Consider the following 27,325-nt stretch of genomic DNA (forward strand, 5'->3'; position numbering starts at 1 on the left):
AGTTTTAATTTATTCAGTGAAACCCTACAAACACACACTTCAGGATAACACATGCTTTTAACAGCAAATAGAGGTAGAGTTTACAATGTTTTCACATAGTATTTAACCACCCACATACTAGATAGGCAAATATGAACAAACGTTCCATCACAGCAATGGAATGTCGACCGTTAAACTTGGAACGCGCTTCATGTAAAAGTATGTGTGTTTGGGGGTAAGCTAAGACGTCTATGAATAATTTAACCGTTTGAGAGTGCATGGAGGAGTATCTGTTCGCAGGTAAGAGGCGAGCGATATCAATCAATACCTTCCACTGTTAACGTGGTGTGTGCAATGAAAAGTGTTTGCAGTAGTTAACATTATTCAGCAAACTAATTAATTAACATAATCAATTAATTAATAATAATTAATTAATAATAATAATGTTGTAAAATATGTACAATAGGCTATGTATCCCAACACCTAGAGCCCGTCAATGCCCACTAAATGTACGGAAATTCTATCATCTCCCTAAAATAAAGGCTGACGCTCTGCCAACTATCTGTCCGTTACCTACAGATTTGGGAGTTTGATTGTGTTTTTGCTAACCTACACTATATTGCCAAAAGTATTTGGCCACCTGCATTGACTCACATATGAACTTGAAGTGCCATCCCATTCCTAACCCATAGGGTTCAATATGATGTCGGTCCACCTTTTGCAGCTATTTCAGCTTCAACTCTCTCAAATTTTTGACCATTCTTCCAAAAGCGCATTGGTGAGGTCACACACTCATGTTGGTCGAAAAGGCCTGGCTCTCAGTCTCCGTTCTAATTCATCCCAAAGGTGTTCTATCAGGTTCAGGTCAGGACTCTGTGCAGGCCAGTCAAGTTCATCCACACCAGACTCTGTCATCCATGTCTTTATGGAATTTGCTTTGTGCACTGGTGTACAGTCATGTTGGAAGAGGAAGGGACTGTTCACACAAGGTTGGGAGCATGGAATTGTCCAAAATGTTTTGGTATCCTGGAGCATACAAAGTGCCTCACTCGAACTAAGGGGCCAAGCCCAATTCCTGAAAAGCAACCCCACACCATAATTCCTCCTCGACCAAATTTCCCACTCGGCGCAATGTAGTCCGAAATGTATCGTTCTCCTGGCAACCTCCAAACCCAGCCTCGTCCTTCAGATTGCCAGATGGAAAAGCGTGATTCATCACTCCAGAGAAGGCGTCTCCATTGCTCTAGAGTCCAGTGGCGACGTGCACGGTATCCGACGCTTTGCATTGGACTTGGTGATGTATGGCTTAGATACAGCTGCACGGCCATGGAAACCCATTCCATGAAGCTCTCTGCGTACTGCACGTGGGCTAATTGGAAGGTCAAATGAATTTTGGAGCTCTGTAGCAACTGACTGTGCAGAAAGTTGGCGACATCTTTGCACTATGCGCTTCAGCATCCGCTGACCCTTCTTTGTCAGTTTACGTGGCCTACCACTTGGTGGCTGAGTTGCTGTTGTTCCCAAACTCTTCCATTTTCTTATGATAAAGCCGACAGTTGACTGGATTTGTTGCACAGGTGGCATCCTATTACAGTTTGACGCTGGAAATCACTGAGCTCCAGAGAGCGGCCCATTATTTCACAAATGTTTGTAGAAACAGTCCCCATTTATACACCTGTGCCCGCGCCAAGTGATTAGGACACCTGATTCTGATCATTTGGATGGGTGGCCAAATACTTTTGGCAATATTGTGTATATTAGCATGGTGTAATGTTAGCACTCTAGCACATAACTATAGTGTTGCTAATGTTTGTGTCCTCATACTCCACCCGTTAATGTTATATTGTTGTATGTGATACATGGCATATGTTACTTTGGACAAGTGCAGAGTTAGTGTATTTAGAAAAGTGGAATAAGTGCACAATAACGCTTCTTGGAGAAACATGTACATGCAGGCTCATTAGCGTTTGAGCTACAGACACACAGAAGGGCTAACTAAAAGCTCTTTCAAACTGTCTAAATTCCACAGCTTACATCCTTTTTAAAATGGTTGAAAAACGGTATAAGACATTTAAATCTATGAAAGGGGCTGTTTGCAACTTTTACGCGGATGCCTGGATGGTGCTAACTTTCCAATTTGTTATTAGATGTTGCTTTTAGCACGCAATGACGTAAATCTAATGTTAACTCATTAGCTAACTTATTGAATGCGGAGCCTATAGCGACTTCTCTGGGACTGATTTTGTGTATGTGTATGAGATAGCGGTGAGTGATGACTCCGAGTTTGAACAACTAGTTCCTAAAGCCAACGAGCAATTTTTATTCAGTATAATTAAATATTGTGAAAAATATAGACGTTTGAAAAAAACAATAATGACAACATAAGCTCGGAAATGGTGTTTTTGTTATATTTAGTTTTAAGAAATGTAACTGAGCTAGTTGCAAACAGCCCCTTTAAGAGGCAAGAGCAGACAATGTAGCGTGCCACTATTGATATAACGTGCCGCTCTTGAGTTGTGCACTAATGTCCACTTTCAGTCCTGGCTGATGCCAACAAAGAGTAAGAACTTAAACCAAATGGTGTTTTGTCCGCTGACAACACACTCAAACGGTCCTCGCTGATGTCGTCATCAATAATCCGCAAACTCCCATTGGTCGGTTTGGCTTTGACGCTTGCTCGCTCTTCCTGGTTTACCATGCTCGTCGCGTCTTGACATTCATTATGTGTCCTTCCTCCTGGAGTTGTCTGATCTTCATCGGGGGGTGTTCGTTCATCCTTGTCATCATCATGTTCAGTTTTAAAAAAGTGATTAATGGCTTCGGTTTCCTTCTCTGTGAGACTCACCGGTTTGGTTCCTGACATGCTTTCCATATCATTTTGGAATGTTTCAAGGATGTTACCATGCGTTGATTCAATAATGTCGTCAGTGAGAGATCCTTTTTTCTCTGTTGTGGTTAGTTTACTTATAGCGTCAGGTGTTAGGATACGCACCTCATTATCCACTTCTTGATTGGTGACCCTCTCATCTTTAAAGTGAAAGCTTTCAGGTTTTGACTGAGTGTCACCGTTGGCTTTACTTTCAAACTCTACTTCTGCACCACTAACCTCCTCCACAAGCTTTGATGTTCTGGCCCCCACGTCAGACTCTGTGAAGTCATCTAGGGGTTCAACGTAGGTCTCAAAGAACTTTGATGCCTGATGCATGGTGAGCCACTTTGTGACCAGCTCAGCACTGCTCGCTCTCGCTAATGCCTCTGGACTTTCTCCATGGCGAGGATTGGCGGACTGATCCTTTGTAGGCTGGGGTTGGAGAAACACGCTGGCTCCTTCTTTTGAGGCTTTTTTGGTCTCCTCCTCCTCAGTGGAGGCCACTTTTTTGTTGCTGGAAAAATTGTCTTCTTTGTATAATTTTTCAACTGTCTCGTCCAAATTGACATCTACAGTTGCCGAGTACTGATCGTAACCTCCTGTGGAGTGATCGGTTTTAGGGTTTTTGTTGGTTTTCCCAGCCTCGTCTTCTTCTCTGCTGCTGTTTAGATCTTCTAACTTAAAATCCTCTATTGACTCCATTTTAGGGGGCTCAAAGTGGTCCTTGCTGACCACTTCCTCTGCATCAATTTCTACCTCATGGGCGTACCCAGATTCCTCATTGTTTTTCTTCACCTCCACAGACACATCTTTTCTTTCTTCCTCAAAGTGCTCCAATATCGTGCCACCACTTTTGTTTCGCTCGTCTTCACTGTTGTCTGCTCCGTTGGAGGTCTCCCCGTTTTCAGCGTCAACTTGGTGCCTTTCATGGTTGTGTTTCATCGGAATATCGTTTGTGTCCTCGGTCGTACTCATCGGATGTCCTGCATCTGCTGCTACCAAGAGTTCTTCTGGCATTTTCTCAGTTTCTTCAGCATTAACCTCATATGTTACCTCACCTTTCTCTGCCTCATTGATAACAATCTTCTCTTCTTCAGCTTTAACCGTCACATCTCCGTTCTTGTTTTGATTTTTTCCTTCATTCTCTTCTACACCTTCCCTGGCCTTGATTTTCTCTTCCTCAGGCCTATCCCTGACATCTTCATTTGCTTCTACTTTATCATCTTTCCCAAATGTTTCCTGTCTTCCTTTGGTCTCATTAGTAACGATCTTCTCTTCTTCAGCTTTAACCATTACATATTTGTTCTTATTTATATCCCTTGATTCACTGTCCTCAACATTATCTGTGTTAATTTCTTCACCTTTCTCCTTCTCATCCCTATCCCTAAAGTCTTTACTTGCTTCAGCTTCGTTCTCGTCTTTTTTAGATGTTTCCTCTCTTTCCTGGGCCTCATTACTTACAACCTTCCTTTCAGCTTCATCCATTACATCTTCATTCTTGTTTTTATTTTTTTCTTCACTCTCGTCCGCGTTATCCGTGTTTATGTTGTTGATTATTTCATTTTTCTCCTCCTCATATCCATCCCCGAAGTCTGTACTTCCTTTAGCTTCATTCTTATCGTTCTTTGATGTTTCCTCTTTTTTCGTTGCCTCATTAGTAACAACCTTCTCTTCTTCAGATTTATCCATCACATTTTCATTCTTGTTTTTATCTTTGTCTTCACTCTCGTCCACGTTATCCGTGTTTGCGTTGTTGATTCCTTCCCTTACCGCAGGCTCAATTTTCTCTGCCTCATCTCTATCTCTGACGTCTATGCCTACTTCAGCTTTGTTCTCGTCTTTGTTTGATGTTTCTTCTCTTTCCCCAGTCTCATTAGTAAGGATTGTCTCTTCTTCAGTTGGCTCCATCAGATCTTCGTTCTTGTTTTCATCTCCTACTTGCATGTTTTCTACGTTGAGTTCTTCCCCTTCCCCGTGCTTAGCAACAATAGCTATGACAATTTTATTTTCTATATCTCCACTCTCCTCATTTTCGTTTTTCTGTCTCAATTCATTTTCTTTTGCATCTGTTGTTGTCACTTTGTTGATTTTCACACTTTCCGTAACAAATGTATCCTTTTCATATTCATCGGTCACGTTGCTTTCAACAGCTTTGTTTACGTCCTTCTGTCTAGCTTCACTCCTCACTCCATCTTCAGTGTTTGTTTGATTTATTTCTTCAGTATCCTCCTTCTTTTCTTCCTTAGCCTCATTGCTCTTTGGGCCATGACTGTCTTCTCTCTCATTGTTTTCCTCCTTGAGGGATGCTTCTGCTGCATCTTTCTTTGTCTCTACTTCGTTTACATCCACTTTAGTCTCCTCTGCAGTGTTTTCTTCCTTTGTAAGATTTTCCTCAGCTTGACCTGGATTTGTTTGTTCCTCACATTTTGCCATTTGGTCAATGATTTCCTCACATGGTTTACCTATTTCTTCTCGCTCAATAGGTTCCGTTTTATTGCTCTCATCATTTACATTGTTTTCTTTTATCTCAGCAGGAGTTTCTGTTGAAACCAGTTCATCTTGCATCATGTGACTGTTGAGGGCCTCTTGCTTCTCTGCCTTGGTTTCTGTTGTCTCTGCATCAACAGATATAGCCAAAGCATTGTATTGAGCTTCTAAAGTCCTGCCACCTTCAGGTATGTTCTCTTCACAATCTGCTTCTTTGTCTTCCTGGTGCTCCTTGTTCTTTTGTGGTTCATCTTGGTCTGCTTCAGCTTGATCATTTGGCTCCTCGTGATCTTTTGAAGGACTTTCCTCACATTTTATTATCGATGTCCCCATGACTGCTACTGCAAACACACACAAGTTTTTTTGTACCCTTTTGGCAGCAAGCATTTCACATTTTAAGCATGACTTTAATTGAATATACCATCATTTTCTGGCCTCTGTTCTTGGTTTTTGGACGCCAACGCTTCTTCCTCCTCTTCAGTACTGGTGTCGCTCAATTCTGGCTCAGAGCTGTACCGGGACTCCTTCAGGATGGCTTCAGCTAACTTCTCCTGCACAGATTTGGCTTTGGAAAGAAAAAGATATACTGTATGGCAAATGCAGTGATATAAAATCTTTTTTTTTTAAAGATGAAAGAGACTCTGTAAAGAAGCACAAATCCACACACACACACCTACAACATCAGATCTTTAATTGTGCAAGGTGCAAAAAATAGAAATAACAAAGCATGCAAAATAACAAGGAGCGCACAAACATATGATGTACATGCACAATTCTGATTCTGATACAGAAAAAAATCAACAAAGATATAATTGACCATAAAAAATGTATTATAAATAGTTGTTGGACTCAAAATTATTCCACTGGCCACTAAATGGATATTTTCAATAGTGTGTGATTGGTGGCAAATAGTGTTTTTCGTTGCTTTTTTTTTTTGGCAACTTTTGCTACTCTTAATTGTGTTCTCCAATGAGGGGTTGAATATTTTTGAGTGCAACTGTATGTCATTTGAAATGTCCTGGAATACAGGGGGACATTTTAAAAAAAAAAAAAAAAAAAAAAGCATCGAATAAGCAACAATACAGAAAAGAAGAAAAAAAAAAAGGGAAAATGAATTTAAACAGAGGAACAAAAAATAATGTAGAAATATATTTTTCCACTACTAACCTTTCAAATTTCAACACTAGAAACTATTTACTTCAATATGTTAACTGTTATTGGACTACCTTTTGAAACGTATTATTTTGTTATGATTACCATTATGTGATACAGCATTATCATATCACAGTGGGTACGTAAAGTATTCAGACCCTTTTGAATTTTTCACTCTTCGTTTCATTGCAGCTATTTGCTAAAAATCAAAAAAGTTAATTTTATTTATCATTAATGATTGCACACTTAGCCACCCATGTTGACAGAAAAACACAGAAATGTAGACATTTTTGCTAATTTATAAAAAATAAAAAAATAAAAAGATTACACAATGACAAGCTTGGCACACCTATATTTGGGCAGTGTCACCCATTCCTCTTTGCAGCACTTCTCAAACTCCATCAGGTTGGATGGGAAGCGTTGGTTTTCATCCAGGATGTCTCTGTATATTACTGCATTTATCTTAGTCTAGTCAGGGAGGTGACCAAGAACCTGATGGTGATGATAAATGCATCATGTTTGGAGGAAACTAGTCACCACTCATCACCAGGCCAATACCATCCTTACAGTGAAGCATGGTGGTGGCAGCATCATGCTGTGGGGTTTTCAGCAGCAGGAATTTGGAGACCAGTCAGGATAGAAGGAAAGATTAAGGCACCAATGTACAGAGACATCCTGGATGAAAACTAACGATTCCAATACAATCGGATGGAGCTTGAGAGGTGCTGCAAAGAGGAATGGGTGAAACTGCCCAAAGATAGGTGTGCCAAGCTTGTGCCATCGTATTCAAAAAGATTTGAGGCTGTAATTTTTGCCAACGGAATATTAAGCAAAAGGTTTGAATATTTGTACATGTAATTTAGTTTTGTATTTTTAATACATTTGCAAAAAATCTTTCTGTTTTTTCCTGTCAAGATGGGGATCTGAGTGTAGATTAATGATAAATAAAATTAGCTTTTTTGATTTTAGCAAATTGCTGCAATGAAATAAAGAATGACAAATTTAAAGGAGTCTGAATACTTTCCGTTTTCACTGTATATTTCATCTTTGATATTGAGGCTTATAACGTCCATTTTGATTTGGGACCAAATATGATTGCTGCTTATATACAGACAATTATTCATCTTTTTTCTGTAATAGTGGAAAAACCTTTCAAAACATTCTCAACCCAATTTACTCACCCCTCTCCTGTTCCTTTTGCTCGCCCCCATGCTCTGCCTCCTCGCCCACTTTTTGCTCCTCTGGTGTTTCCTCAGTCTGTTCTTTCTCGTCCGCTGTGGGCAGGCTGCTGTCTGAGACTTCTACAATTGTGGGGGTCATGGCACTGTTTTCTACATCCGACCCCTTGACCTCAGCAGACTCCTCCTCAATGACTTCTGGATTCCCCTGGTGTTCTTCAACTGGAGGTGAAGCCATTTCCTCTTTCTGGAGGATCTCTTCCGATTCTTCTACCTCTTCCTCAGGCTCAGAATCACTCTCCTCAGTGGAGCTTGAACTTGAACGGGGCCTCACATCTTCTTCTCCTTCTTCTTCTGTGCAAAAGCATCACAAATGAGCCTCCTATCTTTTTGCTCTAGTTCAAGAAGTTGGTTCCCCTCTAGCAGGCGGTACAATATTTAGTAACCTAAGTAGGTGTTAAAAAATCTGGTGGAAATGTTTCTTTAAAATGTGTTTTTAAACTGTAAAAAAAAGAAGTTACTTTAACTCATGTGATTATTCAGAAAATATTATCTCATTAATCATGTATGTACGCAGATTAATCATGCCAATGCTGCCAAATTTCACTTCAAAATACACCATGACTGGACATTAGATAAAACGGTTCCCAAGTAGTTCTGAGCAAACAATGTGCATTTAAGTAAAACCATTTTTAAAATGTTTCCGGATGACATTCTGACAACAAAATTGCATTTGTGTCAAGATATTGGGGTCTTTTTTAAGTTAATTTAAATCATGCAAGGCGAGTAAAAACCTGTGATTAAACATGATTAATCCAAATTCAAAAGTGTGATTAATCTGATTTTTCTTTTTAAAAATATAATTTGAAAGCACAAAAAAAATATATACATAACTCGGTAAAATCTAATATAACTTAAATTCTATTACTAAACAATTATTGGTGTTTTTTGTGCCCATGTTTAATAAAGTATGACATGAAATTATGTAATATTGTCAATAAATTGATTCAGTTAAAATGTCATGATCAATTTGGCCTTTAAAAAAAAAATAATTTATGACATTTATTTAATGGCTATTTTAATGTATTGAATTAAATGTGTTATTTAATCGCATTTTAAATAATTTTAATGTCTGATTTATTATTACTTTATAGCCGTATTTGCGCTCTTTACTTTAGTTATTATTACTGGTATTATATTGGAAATAATAAACGTAAAACTGTTTTTTAGTTTTCAAAAATTCACAAATACCTACATTTTAATGACATGATGCATACCGAACATTACTTTAATTACCAAGGTCTATTATTTTTGTTATTTTATGATTCATAATACTAATATGCAATATACATAATTCCATACAAACATAATGTCATCATATGTTATTGTAAATGTTGCTTTAATACTGGTATTATCTTTAAACATTTATTTTGGTTTCTGACTTGATAAAATGCTGTGTGGAAAATGTTATTCACCCACCGGCCGTCTCGTCTTCAGAGTCAGACAAAGATTTTGTATGCACGTCTGTCTCATTTGGTGAAGATGAAGTCTTCTTTTCATTCAGTTTATCGTCCTCTGCTTCAAAGTCCTCCTCATAATCTAAACATGAAGATTAGAATCTTTGAATTATTTTGGATTGGATGAATGCATACGTTGTAAATTTTGCCATCTGTATACCATCTTTTTGTCCGTGCTGGGTTTGTTGTTCTTGCGGAGAGCTGCTCTCGCGTCCTGACTGGTATGTGCTTCTAACCGTCCCAATTTTGGGTGCATCCTTCAGGCTGGAGCTGCTTTCCTCTCCTCCTACCTTCTCGTTGACCTTCTTTGGTGGAGGAGTGGGCTTTTTGTCCAGGCCCATTGCTATGATGCACCTAAAATATACAAATTAGTGTAGGATCTCTGAACAGTCTGTTGATCAAATTTGATACTCTTAACATTTAACAATGTACAAAACCCAAAACCGGTGAAGTTGGCACGTTGTGTAAATCGTAAATAAAAACAGAATACAATTATTTGAAAATCCTTTTCAATCCATATATTTAATTGAATAGACTGCAAAGACGACATATTTAAAGTTCGAACTGAGAAACTTTGTTATTTTGTGAAAATATCAGCTTATTTGGAATTTGATGCCTGCAACATGTTTAAAAAAATCTGGCACAAGTGGCAAAAAAGACTGAGAAAGTTGAGGAATGCTCATCAAACACTTATTTGGAACATCCCAAAGTCTGACGAGTCCATATTTCAAATTGTTTTTGGCAACTGTGGACGTTGTGTCCTCCGGACCAAAGAGGAAAAGAACCATCCGGACTGTTGTAGGCGCAAAGTTCAAAAGCCAACATATGTGATGGTATGGGGGTGTATTAGTGCCCAAGGCATGGGTAACTTACACATCTGTGAAGGCACCATTAATGCTGAAAGGTACATACAGGTTTTGGAGCAACATATGTTGACATTCAAGCAACGTTATCATGGACGCCCCTGCTTATTTCAGCAAGACAATGCCAAGCCACGTGCTACAAGAGCATGGCTTCATAGTAAGAGAGTGCGGGTACTAGACTGGCCTGCCTGTAGCCCAGACCTGTCTCCCATTGAAATTGTGTGGCGCATTATGAAGCCTAAAATACGACGGAGACTGTTGAACAACTTAAGCTGTACATCAAGCAAGAATGGGAAATAATTCCACCTGAAAACCTTCAAAAATGTGTCTCCTCAGTTCCCAAATATTTACTGTTGTTTAACACAGTGGTAAAATGCCCCTGTGCCAACTTTTTTGCAATGTGTTGCTGCCATTAAATTCTAAGTTACCGTAATGATTATTTGCAAAAAAAAATGAAGTTTCTCAGTTCGAACATTAAATATCTTGTCTTTGCAGTCTATTCAATTGAATATAGGTTGAAAAAGATTTGCAAATCATTGTATTCTGTTTTTATTTACGATTTACACAACGTGCCAACTTCACTGGAAACAACAGGAAAAAAATCATTTACAATTCTAATCGTTATTTTTATAAAATTTTTAACTCTCTTATTATATCTCCCACCACATTACTCCTCTCCTACAGTGTCCATTGTAATCAATGATGCAAATGAGCCAATGATGTCATCTATCCACTTCTAGCAACTTTTATGACAGCCAAGAGCTACTTTCCTTACTGAGGAGTTGGAAAGACTGGAAGATTAACTGAGATCAGAAGAGATTGAGGACAGTGAGGATGGAGATGTAAAACAGATACAAATTGAGAACACAGATGCAGAAGATGAGACAGAAGAGCAGAGAACACAGTGGAGATGATTTTCATTTCTAAATTTCTGGTTACTTAAGACTAGCATTAGGAGGCCACAGTGCAGGGAGAGCTGTTGGAGGTGAGAACATCAGTCTTAAGTATAAATCGACGTTAAAACAGGCCAAATCGGTGTTAAAAAAGGCCACATTTTTTTCCAAGCACATCGTGCTACCAAAGTCTCACTCTTGTCATTTTCTAAACTTGGCAGCCTTGGTCTAACTTTATACAGTTTCTATTACACCAGAACGGTTTCAACTAATGTAAGAGAGACATTATTAGATAACAGTGTTCTGAAAACTTTTATGAGTATCAGCCAACATTTTAATGTAACCCGGGGTGGCCAAAGTGTGGTTCGTAGTTGGTTTTTGACCCGTAGATCGTTTTTAATACATACCCTCCGCATACTCTAAAAATGTTATGAATTCATAATTAATGCAATATACACTATATTGCCAAAAGTATTTGGCCACCCATCCAAATGATCAGAATCAGGTGTCCAAATCACTTGGCCCGGCCACAGGTGTATAAAATCAAGCACTTAGGCATGGAAACTGTTTCTACAAACATTTGTGAAAGAATGGGCCACTCTCAGTGATTTCCAGCGTGGAACTGTCATAGGATGCCACCTGTGCAACAAATCCAGTCAGGAAATTCCCTCGCTCCTAAATATTCCAAAGTCAACTGTCGGCTTTATTATAAGAAAATGGAAGAGTTTGGGAACAACAGCAACTCAGCCACAAAGTGGTAGGCCACGTAAACTGACAGAGAGGGGTCAGCGGATGCTGAAGTGCATAGTGCAAAGACTTTCTGCACAGTCAGTTGCTACAGAGCTCCAAACTTCATGTGACCTTCCAATTAGCCCACGTACAGTACGCATAGAGCTTCATGGAATGGGTTTCCATGGCCGAGCAGCTGTATCTAAGCCATACATCACCAAGTCCAATGCAAAGCGTCGGATGCAGTGGTGTAAAGCACGTCACCACTGGACTCTAGAGCAGTGGAGACTAGTTCTCTTGAGTAATGAATTGCACTTTTCCATCTGGCAATCTGATGGACAAGTCTGGGTTTGGAGGTTGCCAGGAGAACGGTACATTTTGGACTGCATTTTGCCGAGTGTGAAATTTGGTGGAGGAGGAATTATGGTGTGGGGTTGTTTTTCAGGAGTTGGGCTTGGCCCCTTAATTCCAGTGAAAGGAACTTTGAATGCTCCAGGATACCAAAACATTTTGGACAATTCCATGCTTCCAACCTTGTGGGAACAGTTTGGAGCGGGCCCTTTCCTCTTCCATAAAGACATGTCATCCATGTCTTTATGGACTTCCAGGTCCATAAAGACATGGATGACAGAGTCTGGTGTGGATGAACTTGACTGGCCTGCACAGAGTCCTGACCTGAACCTGATAGAACACCTTTGGGATGAATTAGAACAGAGACTGAGAGCCAGGCCTTCTCGACCAACATCAGTGTGTGACCTCACCAATGCGCTTTTGGAAGAATAGTGGAAAATTCCTATAAACACACTCCGCAACTTTGTGGACAGCTTTCCCAGAGGAGTTGAGGCTGTAATAGCTGCAAAAGGTGAACCGACATCATATTGAACCATATGGGTTAGGAATGGGATGGCACTTCAAGTTCATATGTGAGTCAAGGCAGGTGGCCAAGTACTTTTGGCAATATAGTGTATTACAAACCCCGTTTCCATATGAGTTGGGAAATTGTGTTAGATGTAAATATAAACCGAATACAATGATTTGCAAATCATTTTCAACCCATATTCAGTTGAATGCACTACAAAGACAAGATATTTGATGTTCAAACTCAAAAACATTTTTTTTTTGCAAATAATCATTAACTTTAGAATTTGATGCCAGCAACACGTGACAAAGAAGTTGGGAAAGGTGGCAATAAATACTGATAAAGTTGAGGAATGCTCATCAAACACTTATTTGGAACATCCCACAGGTGTACAGGCTAATTGGGAACAGGTGGGTGCCATGATTGGGTTTAAAAGTAAATTCCATGAAATGCTCAGTCATTCACAAACAAGGATGGGGCGAGGGTCACCACTTTGTCAACAAATGCGTGAGCAAATTGTTGAACAGTTTAAGAAAAACCTTTCTCAACCAGCTGTTGCAAGGAATTTAGGGATTTCACCATCTACGGTCCGTAATATCATCAAAAGGTTCAGAGAATCTGGAGAAATCACTGCACGTAAGCAGCTAAGCCCGTGACCTTCGATCCCTCAGGCTGTACTGCATCAACAAGCGACATCAGTGTGTAAAGGATATCACCACATGGGCTCAGGAACACTTCAGAAACCCACTGTCAGTAACTACAATTGGTCACTACATCTGTAAGTGCAAGTTAAAACTCTCCTATGCAAGGCGAAAACCGTTTATCAACAACACCCAGAAATACTGTCGGCTTCGCTGGGCCTGAGCTCATCTAAGATGGACTGATACAAAGTGGAAAAGTGTTCTGTGGTCTGACGTGTCCACATTTCAAATTGTTTTTGGAAACTGTGGACGTCGTGTCCTCCGGACCAAAGAGGAAAAGAACCATCCGGATTGTTATAGGCGCAAAGTTGAAAAGGCAGCATGTGTGATGGTATGGGGGTGTATTAGTGCCCAAGACATGGGTAACTTACACATCTGTGAAGGCACCATTAATGCTGAAAGGTACATACAGGTTTTGGAGCAACATATGTTGCCATCCAAGCAACGTTACCATGGACGCCCCTGCTTATTTCAGCAAGACAATGCCAAGCCACATGTTACATCAACGTGGCTTCATAGTAAAAGAGTGCGGGTACTAGACTGGCCTGCCTGTAGTCCAGACCTGTTTCCCTTTGAAAATGTGTGGCGCATTATGAAGCCTAAAATACAACAACGGAGACCCCCGGACTGTTGAACAACTTAAGCTGTACATCAAGCAAGAATGGGAAAGAATTCCACCTGAGAAGCTTAAAAAATGTGTCTCCTCAGTTCCCAAACGTTTACTGAGTATTGTTAAAAGCATAGGCCATGTAACACAGTGGTGAACATGCCCTTTCCCAACTACTTTGGCACGTGTTGCAGCCATGAATTTCTAAGTTAATTATTATTTGCAAAAAAAATAAATAAAGTTTTTGAGTTTGAACATCAAATATCTTGTCTTTGTAGTGCATTCAATTGAATATGGGTTGAAAAGGATTTGCAAATCATTGTATTCCGTTTATATTTACATCTAACACAATTTCCCAACTCATATGGAAACGGGGTTTGTATTAAATATTACACTAATCTGCTTTGTCACCCACATTATATTACAAAATACAAGTTAGGCACAACAAAGGACAAAATAAAACTCCAAAAACGTCTTCTTTCTGCTTAATTCAACATTTCCCTTCCTCTGCAGGAGATCTAGCGTGGCTTGCCCTCACTTGTAGCAAGGTGACGCCCGCTCTACGGCGGTGAAGCCAAAGTGTCCGTGCCTGCCGCCCAATCTGGGACCCTTCCTGTGCTTGAACTCGCAGCATGAGCTGAGACGCTCAACCTGCAGCCCATTCAGGAAGAAGGTCAGGCTGAAGGGGAAACCTGGATGACGCCTTGACACGAACTGGAACATCTCTAAAAGGACAACAACGGAAAAAGGTAGCTTTTTGTTGGTTGGCATTGATATTGGCAATAGAAATTAAATACATGATAAATATAGTGTCCCTTTAGGTCAGGGGTGTCAAACTCATTTTAGACCGGGGGCCACATGGAGAAAAATCTCCCAAGTGGGCCGGGTGGGTAAAATCACGGCACGATAACTTAAAAATAAAGACAACTTCAGATTGTTTTCTTTGTTTAAAAATAGAACAAGAACATTAGGAAAATGTACAATTAATAATGTTGTTGGGTTTTTTGTACACTTACATGTTGTGGTTAATAGGATTCTATCTTTATTTGTTGTTATTTATACTTTCTGAATACATTATGTGAAAAGTTAGACTTACTTAGACTTAAACAAACTTTATTGATCCAGAAGGGAAATTGTTCCACACAGTAGCTCAGTTACAAAAGATGGAAACGGTAAGGATGGAAAGGATTATGCATGTATAAAGTAGACTAAAAATGGTCCATAGTAGCAATATATAATATAATGTATATGTAATGTTTACATATTATGTATACAGTATATATATACATATATACTGATATATTATTATAATATTATATAATGTTCATCAGTCAACTCATTGGTGTTAAATTTAAATTTATCAAGATAAAAAAAATAATATCAAAATCTAATTACAGGATGTTATTTATGGGGTTTTTTTTTTTTTTTTTTACATATGTAGCATCAGCTACAAAGACACAAAGAATTGCTATTGCGACATCTAGTGGACACATTTAGAACAGCAGTTTCTTTCATTCAAAAATTTCCGCTCATTTTTAGACTTAGCAAACTCCTCCCGCGGGTCACATAAAACCTGTTGGGCCATATGTTTTACACCCCTGCTTTAGGTGGTAAACTGGGATTACTAGAAAAAAAGAGATGAGAATGAATAATTTTACTGGGGTAAAAAGTGTCTTTTTTGCAGGGAATCGTGCCTATTGAAAATAGAAAATAATTTTGTAAAATCGTGGGATAAAATCCCTAACTTTTCTAAAATATGTTCATTATTTTACGTGAACAATATGGCCATGTCATAGAGAGACACTCCTAATTTTGCAGGAATATACAGTGCATCCGGAAAGTATTCACTGCAATTCACTTTTTCCAGATTTTGTTGTGATACAGCCTTATTCCAAAATTGAATACATTCATTTTTGTCGTCAAAATTCTACAGACAATACCCCAGAATGACAATGAGAAAATTTTGCTGGTATATATTTGTCATTTTACATTTTTGACGGGAATATATCCAGAATCTTTTGTAGTACTGTGAGAATTTTAGTAATACAAAAATATATAATTGCCTTTAAATATTATTATTATTAAATATATATACAATTGTATATAATTCTGTTTCTTACGTTGTGAGGAATAAAAGTCCTAAATTTGATGCAAATGTATTTTGAATTTTATGCAATAAGAAAATTTGTTTTGAAACAAATATAAAATTACAAGATAAAAAAAAAAATAATGCAGTAATATTGTGATAGAAAGAAATGAAAAGAAAAAAAGAAAATCGTCGTTGTACAAGAATAAAGTTGTAAACATGTTAATTAGTATAGTATAAATCTGTTATAGAAATACTATTGTAATTTTACATAGCTATATCTGTATAACGTGTAAGAGAAAAAAGTTTTGAAGAATAGACTTGCGAAAATACATTTGGAAAATTAATTACGTCGTAGAAAGTTTTATTGCAGTGCAGTAAAGGCAAAATGCTAGGTAAAAAAAGTTCAAATATTCCTAAATTTTATGAGAATAATATTGAGGGTAAATAAAGGCATAATGTTCGAAGAATAAAGTTGCGATACTTCGAGCAAAAAAGTCCTAACTTATTATATTTTTATGAGAATTATGTGTTGTTATAAGCATGGACATTTTACATAATTTTACAAGAATATTGTTTGACGTAATTTTACACAAAGTTGGTTTCAATATTGCAAGAAAGAGAATCCTGATTTTACAATAATATTTTAGCCAAAGTGTGGGAGCTGGTAACCATCTGATGACATGACCTCCTGGCTTACGGCTGCAGGTACTATGTAATGATGAAGAGGTAAAGCATCACAAGATAGAATAGCATTAGTATGTATATTTTTTATTGTAATTTTAAGTAAATAAACTTGCAGAAATAAATTATGTTGTCATAATGTTAAAGGGACAAGCGGTAGAAAATGGATGGATGGATAAAGTTGTAATATTTCCAGCTAAACGTTCCCAACTTTGCAAAGGCGGTTATGTTTTGTGTTATGAGAATTAGTACAGCATTTTAGAAGAAAAACGTTTTTTTCAAATTACAATCATAAAACCTCACAATAATTTTGTTGTGGTATTGCTGGCGAATAAAAGTATACTATTACAGTAGTAAAGCTCTGAATTTACATGATTTCCTTTGTAATTGCACAAAAATAATGATATTGATGATATTATTATTACAATATTGTGACAAAGATCTAGCATTTTACAAAACTGAATATTGCACGGAAAAAAAACACCTAATTTTTACGGAAATATCCTTACAGTCAAATACACGACAGCTCAATGTACTGTATGTATCACATCTTCCTCGCTGACCTCCCTCACGTAGCTTGCCCTTGTACACGCAGAGGTTCTCTCCTCCACAGTGCTGCTGGAACACTTTGATCTCATCCCGCAGGTCGTCCAGGTCATGGGAAAGATGCACGGATTTCCCAAAATACACCATGGTGACGCACACTTTGCTCTGATGCACTGTCGTCCTTAGGAGAGGCTGCTCCTGCATGTGAGACCAAATCAAAAACCTCATTTGTAAATTGTAATTGCTGCCGGTAATTGGACGTCTGATTGTGCTAATTTCCTTGGGTAAAGAGCTCACTGACGTCGGCTCCGCTGGAGGCGGTGACGGGCCGCAGGCGTCGTCGCCTGAGTGTGCTTCTGGGAGCACCGTCAGGCCCCCTTTCTTTCCTCTTAGTGGCCGGAGGGAGGGGCATAACAAAGTTGTTGACGACCGGGAGGCAGTAAGGTGAGACGCCGTGGGGGGGATCTAAGGTGGTCGTGTGCCTCCTGGGCGCCCTCTCCATCTTGAAAGGGAGGATAAGTATATTTATCTCCATTGTGTGCATCAAAATAGACATGAGTGTTGGTGCAGGCCTTACAGTGCAGTTGAATGGGGGGTGGTGGTCCTTGAACACCTCATGGAGTCTGTGAGAGGAGGCTGAGTTGTTGTTGTTGTTGTGGATAGGCTTCAAACGCACAGGCCTCTGCATCTTTCCCGGAGCTGTGTTGGGACGAGACGAACCAGGCTGCACACACAAAAATAATCAATCAGGAACATATTTTGAAGTATTGACAAAGACACAAAAAAAACTGCTTAAAAATAAAAATGTTTTTTATGAGATTTGTTTATGCAGTATTATTACGTTGGCAATGGATATTAAAATTGTCAACATTAGACAATTAGTTATTAATAGGGAAGTAACGGTATCAAAACCTCCCGGTATGATATATTCACTTTTTTCAGGCCACGGTACAATGTTATTGTGGTATTTGTCTCCCCCCCAAAAAAAGATTAAAATGTTTTTACTGTGTGTAAAATTAAGTTGCAGAAATGTTTAGGATAACACACTGTAATTGAAGCCAAACATAATGCTAAAATGTTCTAATCATATGTATTACTACAAACTAGTGTTGTCCCGATACCAAAATGTATTTCGATACTTTTCGGTACTTTTCGATACTTTTCTAAATAAAGGGTACCACAAAAAAATTGCATTATTGGCTTTATTTTAACAAAAAATCTTAGGGTACATTAAACATATGTTTCGTATTGCAAGTTTGTCCTTAAATAAAATAGTGAACATACAAGACAACTTGTCTTTTATTAGAAAGTAAACAAACAAAGGCTCCTAATTTAGTCTGCTGACATATGCAGTAACATATTGTGTCATTTATCATGCTATTATTTTGTCAACATTATTAAGGACAAGTGGTAGAAAATGAATTATTAATCTACTTGTTCATTTACTGTTAATATCTGCTTACTTTCTCTTTTAACATGTTCTATCTACACTCCTGTCAAAATGTAATAATCACCTATTCTTATGTTGTTTGATGCTTTTCATTAGTTTTGGATGATACCACAAATTTGGGTATCAATCTGATACCAAGTAGTTACAGGATCATACATTGGTCATATTCAAAGTCCTCATGTGTCCAGGGGCATATTTTCTGAGTTTATAAACATAATATAAATTTTTTTTTAAACGAAAGAAGATGTTGTGATGCCAAAAAATATCAATGTAATCATAATGTTATCGACTAGATACGCTCCTGTACTTGGTATCATTACAATGGATGTTAGGTGTAGATCCACCAATGGCGTTTGTTTACATTTTGACGCCGGTGTGCTACGGTGTGTAGTGAAGAATGTTTAGCTATTACTTGCCCTGCAGGGATGATACTTGTAAGAAACTTACTTTATTTGTCGCCATTTTGTAAGTACTCCGTGATTGTGCGCTGCTGAACATGCTCGTCAGCTCGTAAACCAGCAATGACACGACGTGACGGAGGCGCGGGGGGGTGGTAGATCGTTACTTTTCAGAGGCGGTATAGTACCGAATATGATTCATTAGTATCGCGGTACTATACTAATACCGGTATACCGTACAACCCTAGTTCAAGACTGGTCATTTGAAAACATCACTGCACATTATAATGGCAGCTACAGTTTAGATCTTCAGATCTAAAAAAAAATATTTGGGAATGTCCTGGCCTTAATTTGCCCAGGTCTGAACAATGTGAGTGTGTCCTTGCTTATCTTTTTTGGTGGTTATTCTGATAGTTCATAAAATAAAATAAAAGTAGACCCACATTTCCCCAGAAAGTTCCCATTAATTGAATTCGACTCACAGACTCTGAGGATCCACAGTGACCCGCCACAGGTCCTGAGTGCTGTTTCCGGACAGCCCTAGCACCCGTGGGTGGGTGTGGCGTCATAATCCGTGTGTCTTCTTCAAATCGTTTAGAACGCTCCACCTTGGAAACACAAACCTTGAACACAATGTCATCTATACACAAATGAGAAGCCCTAAGATGATTATTCATCGTGAAGCCACAACAACAGCAGTATTGACATGCAAATGGCACACCTTCATCTTGTTCACTCGCTCCCTTCTGGCAAACTCCTCCAGTTTTCTTTTAATCTCTATTTGATGAAGACGCTGCACGGGAAGGTGGTTGAATTAGCATCCCTCATTAAGCCACGTGAGCTTGACTGCCTTTTATTAATACTTGTTTTTGTGTGTCTGGTACAGTGTGTTCTAAACCCGGCCCCTACCTCCATCTCCAGCACCTTAAGGAAAATGGCTTGGGCCAAACACTCTCTGACATGTCTCTTGTGGGCTCTCTGGACCAGTTTGTGTCTGTACTCTTTGTCGGGAACAATACGCCCACTCCTCGTGATCTACAGGCGATAACACAGGGCATTTAATGTTATTTCGCACAGGTAAACACAGTGGCAATGCTCATGACGCACCAGTCCTGCCCTCTGCAAGTGTTTCCTAATGCGAGTACTGCTGAAGTAGCCGGTGAGGTGTTTGTCTGTGAGGCTGTTGTAGGCTGAAATAAGCCTGCAGGAAGAACAAAAAACAAAAACAACCCCACAATGAATCATGGTCATGGTTTTATTTGTACAGTATGAGTCATGGTCATGGTTTTATTTGTACAGTATAGTAACGTCACATGATTACAGTTACATAATGCAACATGTCCGGAACGGACAATAGAAAACTCGTTAAAGGTTGTTCACTTCCTGTGTTTAAATGTCACCATTTTACCAGTAAGATAAAGGAATAGAGAGTGTGCAACAATTGATAGCTTTAGCCAATAACCTTGCAAAGTGGGCCATGTGTATGGAGGTTAATGTGTGTCTTTATTATGGAAGCTTTTCTTTTTTTTGACACTGAATTTTGTACATCAAATTATGCTGACCATTTTATTAAATAACATTTTCTGAGCAAAATGTATGTTTAAAATTTCAGTTTGGTGAAATACTGTGTTTTTCCAAATTTAGTGTGTAAACATTTAGAGTATAAAAATGTGAGTGTGAAATTTTTTTAATGCAGAATTACAAAACCCAAAACCAGTGAAGTTGGCACGTTGTGTAAATCGTAAATAAAAACAGAATACAATGATTTGCAAACCCTTTTTAATTTATATTCAAAATATTTAATGTTCAAACTAAGAAACTTGTAATTTTTTTTTTGCAAATAATCTTTAATTTAGAATACGGCAGCAACACATTGCGACAAACTGTAGTTACTGACAGTGGTTTTCTGAAGTGTTCCTGAGCCCATGTGGTGATATCCTTTACACACTGACCGCCCGAGGGATCGAAGGTCCGTATTATCATCGCTTACGTGCAGTGATTTCTCCAGATTCTCTGAACCTTGTGATGATATTACGGGCCGTAGATGGTGAAATCCCAAAATTTCTTGCAATAGCTCGTTGAGAAATGTTGTTCTTAAACTGTTCGACAATTTGCTCACGCATTTGTTCACAAAGTGGTGACCCTCGCCCCATCCTTGTTTGTGAATGACTGAGCATTTCATGGAAGCTGCTTTTATACCCAATCATGGCACCCACCTGTTCCCAATTAGCCTGTTCACCTGTGGGATGTTCCAAATAAGTGTTTGATGAGCATTCCTCAACGTTCTCAGTCTTTTTTGCCACTTGTGCCAGCTTTTTTGAAACATGTTGCAGGCATCAAATTCCAAATGAGCTAATATTTGCAAAAAATAACGTTTTCCAGTTTGAACGTTAAGTATCTTGTCTTTGCAGTCTAGTCAATTGAATATAAGTTGAAAAGGATTAGCAAATCATTGTATTCTGTTTGTATTTACCATTTACACTACGTGCCAACTTCACTGGTTTTGGGTTTTGTATTTGTTGCTTCAAAACTCGTAACCCACTTCCGGTAAATTAAGACAGAAGCATTCGATCCTGTCTCAAAACCAGCCAATGGGGTGTCACGCTTGCAGGTGAATTTTTCTGCACAAATTTTTATCACATTGAATTTTCAAACACTATTTTTTTCACTGCAAAAAAGAACTGACAAAATATAAGATAAAAAAAACTCGATTTTAAGAAAAGAAAAAAAAAAACAACCAACATTTTTTTTTTAATTATCTGTCCATGCAACTAGTTAATTTTACTTGATAAAACATCTTAAATTAGGATTTGTCTATCTAGAAATAAGTAGAATCTTTAAACAGGTTTTCTGTGTGAGGAAAACCAAAATATCTTATTTGAATAGTTATTTTCTTTAAACAGGTTTTCTGTGTGAGGAAAACCAAAATATCTTATTTGAATAGTTATTTTCTTAACATTTTTACAAATTGAATTATTCATGCTAAAATTTTAATTATTATGTAAAGTCAATGACTAAAAATAAGTAAATAGCTCTTAAAACTATGGATTTTTTTTTTTTAAATATTGGCAAGTGGCAAATCATTTGCAGTGTACATTTAATTTTTTTTACACAGAACTTTTAAATTTTGCTCACAATTTTTTTATTCAATGAAATTGTCAATAAAGTTTGGTTTAAAAAATTCAGTTCACAAAATTGAAATGCAAAAAGTTCGGTTAACATAAATTCAGTGTCCGCAAAAAAACTTTCATAATAAAGACTCCATACATGTGCCCACCTATGGGGGCGCGGTGCAGTAACGGGGGGAGGGGCGGCAGGGATCATGAGCTGTTTGGAGGGAACGACAACGAAAAAAATATAAAAACAAATGAAGTCTCCAGCGTTTCCAAAAAATCATCCAGCTGACGACGACCCAGATCGTTAAGGCTGACTGTTATAATGTAAAATAACTTCCACTAACTCTAATTCCCTTCTGAATTATTCACTCACGATGGAAAGTTAACAAGCTAAATAAAGTTGTGATTGCTCACAGTTGAAGTCAAGCCACACATTCAACCCAGTGGAAAATAAGCAGGGGTGTCCAAAGTTTAGTGCAGGGACCTTAAACATAGATTTTTCCATATTGTTACCATTTTTCATTCTAAAAATATACATATCTGACTGCAAACCATGTTATTGTCGAGATTATTGTCACAAAGTATTGTTTTATATACATGCAATGTATATTTACGTACTGTACAATATTATACATGAGTATAATTATAATATTATCATTTCAATTAATTTATTTTTTTATTTGATTTTTGGGCAGGGTGCCCACAACCATTCTTATGTTCCAAAGAGGGGTGCTGCAGAAAAACTTTGGAACCCACTGGCTTATGCATTGAATAAAGAAAGGAAGAATACAAACAAGTTTAAAAGAATAAAAAATAGTGCATTAAAAAAAACTACTAAAATAAATTTAAATGAATGAGATTAGAAATATTTAATATGCAAATAAATACAAGTAATGTTTGTAATGTTTGATTAAATTCACAATGTAGATTAAGGTAAAACAAATGCATGATTTAAATTAGGCAAAAACAGATAAACTATCAGGAAAATTAAGTTGTTAAACTAGGAGAAATTTCTAGTCATGGACAGCCTTTGTTATTTGCTGAAACCTTTGCAGCTGCAAGGATGTGTTACAGGTGTCTGATTACATACAGGCATTTGAAGGGGACAGCACACTTGACCCTGTCTGCATGTCTTTTGTGCATTTGGATTGTCTCCCTCTGCACGCTCTTCACCGCCGGATGCTCTCTTGGGACCTCGGTTGTTCAAGCATGGCGCTACAGCAATTCCTATGCTTTGTTAGGTTGGAACAGGTTAGACTTGGAGAATGCCACAAATGGGAGATTGAGGGCACGCTGCAGCAAAGAGGCAACTGTCTCATGATAAGCTAATATTAGCATATTTGTTTATTTTGATAATTTCGAGCCACAGATTCTCAAATGTTAAAGTGATGACGAATAAGCTCGACCAATGAGAGGCCTGTGTTAATGTTACCACATGGTCTGTGTTTCAGGTACTATATATATAGTACCTAGTGCCTGCTTTTATTGATGAAAACATGTCAATAGTGAATGGTAGCACCTGGGTAACACTGAAAATACACACAAAACTCATCTGTCATCGCAACATTTGAGCATCGTCACTAGTTTTGTCTCTTTTAAGCCATGACAAAAAAAAGTCCCATGTTACCATAAATCAGGGGTATCAAACGTACAGCCCGAGGGCCGGTTCAGGCTCGCGAACAGGTTCTATCTGGCCCGCGGGATGAGTTTGCTAAGTATAAAAATTAACCTGAAGTTTTTGAATGAAAGAAACGGCTATTCTAAATGTGTCCACTGGATGTCGCAATACCAATTCTTTGTATCTTTGTAGATTATGCTACATATGTAAAAAATAAACCTCATGATGTTAGTACATCAGTCGAGGAAAATGAGCAAACTACATAAATAACATACTGTAATTGGATTTTGATATAATTTTTTCATCTTGATAGATTAAAAATTAACACCAATGAGTTGACTGATGAACATTATCACATAATTTATTCAGAAAATATAAATATCGACAAATACAGTATATAAACTATTAACGCAACAGGTAATTGTCAAAAACAACAACATTATGATTTGTACAATTTCAGAATGTGCTTGTTATATTTTTAAACAATCTGAAGTTGTCTTTATTTTTAAGTTATCCTGCCGTGATTTCACCAGTCCGGCCCACTTGGGATTAGATTTTTCTCCATGTGGCCCCCGATCTAAAATGAGTTTGACACCCCTGCCATAAATGCTCCAATATGGGGACATTCAAAGCCAAACAAGACAAAAAGTGCCAAAGTTCTTTTTGAGGGTATTGTTTGGTGACAGGCCTCCTCAGACCTTGACAAGTCCGCCGGAACATGTGTACGTTTCGATCAGAGGGAGAATTAAACTTGTCAGACATTTAAAGTATTTATTTATTTCAGTATTCAATCAGTTACATGTATTTACATCTACAAAAAGACATACTCACAGAGAATCTCTGCACTGCAAAAAACTGAAATCTAAGTAAAATTAAATATCTCAAATAAGGGTGATATTTGCTTATTTTCTGTCTGAAATAAATAAATTCTAACTAAATTAAAATATATGTTTCTTAACTAAACTGTCAATAAAATTAAAGTGCAAATAAAAATACAGCTTCACCACTTTAGTCATAATTGTTGCACTAAAGAAACTTCTCAATGACTTTAGCTCCAAACTTCTTCTGTTTGTTTGATATTGTCATTACTGCCACAAGTGGTGGAAAAGTGCATTACAACTGAGTACCGCTGCGGCCCATACAGACCATGGCTGAGAAACAGAAATCTTTTGGCGGTCCCCTGGGGGGCTCTTGACGTCCAACAATGAGTCCCGGCCCTATGGTTAAGTCATTTGTTCTGTATCAAAGGTTCATACATTGTCTTCTGTACTAATCTCTATTATGCAGGAATATTCAATAAGCAGTCTCAAAAAGTCTTCTAAATCGTATCAGTATGAAAACATTTTGGATGACCTTTTTTGTTCAAATTTCTCAATAAACTTAAATATCAAATGTGTAATGTATATTTTTGTATATATTTTAAATTAATTGAATACCTTAGGTAAATGTACTAACTGAAAACTGACATTGTTTGATCAAAAGGTATAAGAGGATTAAAATACATTTGAAAAAAACAATACATGTTTTCCATTTTGGTTTAGCGCTGAGGATGAAATTTGAGCACAAGTAATAAAAATATGAATCAAAATTTTTTATGCCCTTAGAAAAATGAAGGTCTTGTTGAATAAGTGTGAGTGTATTGTACACCTGTGTAAGAATTGGACATTGACATTTTAAAATGTAACACAAAAATGACCAAAATGCAGCAAAAATGTACTGAAAGGACAAAATGTCTCTATTCCAATAAGTATTGTCGTTTCATATTGTCTCTAATAAGCACTGTGGCGGTAGACAACCCCCTCGTGTTTTTTTTTTTTTTATAATTCCACAAGATGCCAGTAGCTGCATTTAAAGCAAGTAATAAGTGATTATCTACCTCTGCATGCACTTTAAAATGCACTGCTCAGCTGTTGGTGAGTAACTAATGTGTCTTGCTCCTTTCATACTTTTGCTTGCGTTTAACTCATCAGTTTCAACAGTGCTATACATTCTGACCATGCAGTTTCCTCCTTACCGCCATTACAACATTGGTTCTATTGCTGCTGCCTTGCGCTTGTTGATGAACAACCATGTGGTCAAAATCAACTCAGTTTTCAAAATGAATTTGTTGTATCGTATATAATGGAACAACAAACAGGGCTGTGCACTTATTTGTCACATCGCACACAAATCATTTAAATGTCAATCTCAAATATGGTACTGTTACTCGGTTTTTGTTTCACAAACAGCAACATTGTCAACAATTTGGAGTCATGTGTACACACAAATACAATTTAATACCGTAAACGTAAACACCCTGGTCCCAGTTCAGCCCCTAAACATGTCAAATCCAGCAGCACATACCCCGGGTTGAAGTGACTCATGGCTCTATCTCAAATGTTTCCGCCTCGCAGGCACACAGGCTGGAAGACGACGAAGCCGACTAGAAGGCAGTCGACGCGGCGGAAGAGTTGTTGTTGTTGGAGCGAAGAATTCTCATGCGATCTAGGACGGTGCAGCTTCTACTTCTCCTGGAGTAAAACTGATGACACCAAGCGGTTGCCATGGGAGATCACGTGACTATGCTGCCAAGTAAGCAAGCAGGCAGGCAGGTTTCCACTTACACACACACACACACACACACACACATACGCTCGCACAGTCCAACTAATATCAAACTAGACACACAATTTTCTCTGCTCTATTGCCAGACTTTGAATTTTCATGTATGTGTACAAACTATTTGTAACTCATCTACATTTGTGAGCAAGGATAGGATAGGATTGATTTTATTCATCCCACAAAGGGGAAATGATGTGGTTACAGTTTAATAGAAATGTATTTTCAGGATTTGAAAATATTTTTTTTCCAATATTGTAATCATTATAACTATACTTGTGGTGTACTGAAGAGGAGGCGACGCCGGATAGTCGAACCTCGGATTCAGGAGGAACTGTGTGGTTTTAGTCCTGGTCATAGAACTGTGGACCAGCTCCATACTCTCGGCAGGGTCCTTAAGGGTGTATGGGAGTTTGTCCAACCAGTCTACATGTGCTTTGTGGACTTGGAGAAGGCATTCGACCGTGTCCCCGGGAAGTCCTGTGGGGAGTGCTCAGGGGTATCGGACTGTCTGATTGTGGCGGTCCGCTCCCTGTATGATCAGTGTCAGAGCTTGGTCCGCATTGCCGGCAGTAAGTCGGACTCGTTTCCAGTGAGGGTTGGACTCCGCCAAGGCTGCCCTTTGTCACCGATTCTGTTCATAACTTTAATGGACATAATTTCTGAGCGCAGTCAGGGCGTTGAGGGGATCCGGTTTGGTGGCTGCAGGATTAGGTCTCTGCTTTTTGCAGATGATGTGGTCCTGATGGCTTCATCTGGCCAGGATCTTCATCTCTCGCTGGATCGGTTTGCAGCAGAGTGTGAAGCGACTGGGATGAGAATCAGCACCTCCAAGTCCGAGTTCATGGTTCTCGCCCGGAAAAGGGTGGAGTGCCATCTCCGGGTTGGGGAGGAGACCTTGCCCAATGTGGAGGAGTCCAAGTACTTCGGAGTCTTGTTCACGAGTGAGGGAAGAATGGATCGTGAGATCGACAGGCGGATCAGTGCGGCGTCTT

General features: G+C 38.3%; 2 protein-coding genes across 2 annotated transcripts in view; one reads left to right on the forward strand and one right to left on the reverse strand.

Annotated features, from left to right (window-relative positions):
• Positions 1-3: 3 nt before the first annotated feature.
• erich3 (glutamate-rich 3) lies at positions 4-26,234 on the reverse strand. Its single transcript, XM_061977409.1, has 14 exons — positions 26,076-26,234; positions 20,106-20,199; positions 19,908-20,033; positions 19,720-19,791; positions 19,481-19,606; positions 17,728-17,874; positions 17,452-17,652; positions 17,168-17,348; positions 14,373-14,559; positions 9,343-9,536; positions 9,145-9,264; positions 7,669-8,019; positions 5,757-5,900; positions 4-5,676 (listed from the first exon to the last, which is right to left on the reverse strand). The coding sequence occupies exons 1-14, from the start codon at positions 26,093-26,095 to the stop codon at positions 2,501-2,503; spliced, it is 5,139 nt and encodes a 1,712-aa protein (XP_061833393.1). The 5' UTR covers positions 26,096-26,234; the 3' UTR covers positions 4-2,500.
• LOC133617776 (LIM/homeobox protein Lhx8) overlaps positions 7,238-27,325 on the forward strand; it is a 55,511-nt gene continuing 35,423 nt past the window's right edge. Inside the window, exons 1-5 of the mRNA XM_061977985.1 lie at positions 7,238-7,893; positions 14,348-14,583; positions 17,250-17,354; positions 17,441-17,594; positions 26,126-26,303. The gene's annotated coding sequence lies outside the window, so the exon portion shown is untranslated. The remainder of the gene's footprint in view (positions 7,894-14,347; positions 14,584-17,249; positions 17,355-17,440; positions 17,595-26,125; positions 26,304-27,325) is intronic.

The sequence above is a fragment of the Nerophis lumbriciformis genome, linkage group LG18 (assembly GCF_033978685.3).
Source record: "Nerophis lumbriciformis linkage group LG18, RoL_Nlum_v2.1, whole genome shotgun sequence".
Classification (NCBI taxonomy): domain Eukaryota; kingdom Metazoa; phylum Chordata; class Actinopteri; order Syngnathiformes; family Syngnathidae; genus Nerophis; species Nerophis lumbriciformis.

Excerpts from the sequence above, each read along its gene's own strand:
- erich3 (XM_061977409.1), bottom strand. The coding sequence starts at position 26,095 with ATGAGTCACTTCAACCCGGG. Across the intron at positions 14,560-17,167 it reads GGGCAAGCTACGTGAGGGAG|AGATGTTCCAGTTCGTGTCA; the intron begins GTCAGCGAGGAA and ends TTGTCCTTTTAG. Across the intron at positions 9,265-9,342 it reads CCAGCACGGACAAAAAGATG|ATTATGAGGAGGACTTTGAA; the intron begins GTATACAGATGG and ends CTTCATGTTTAG.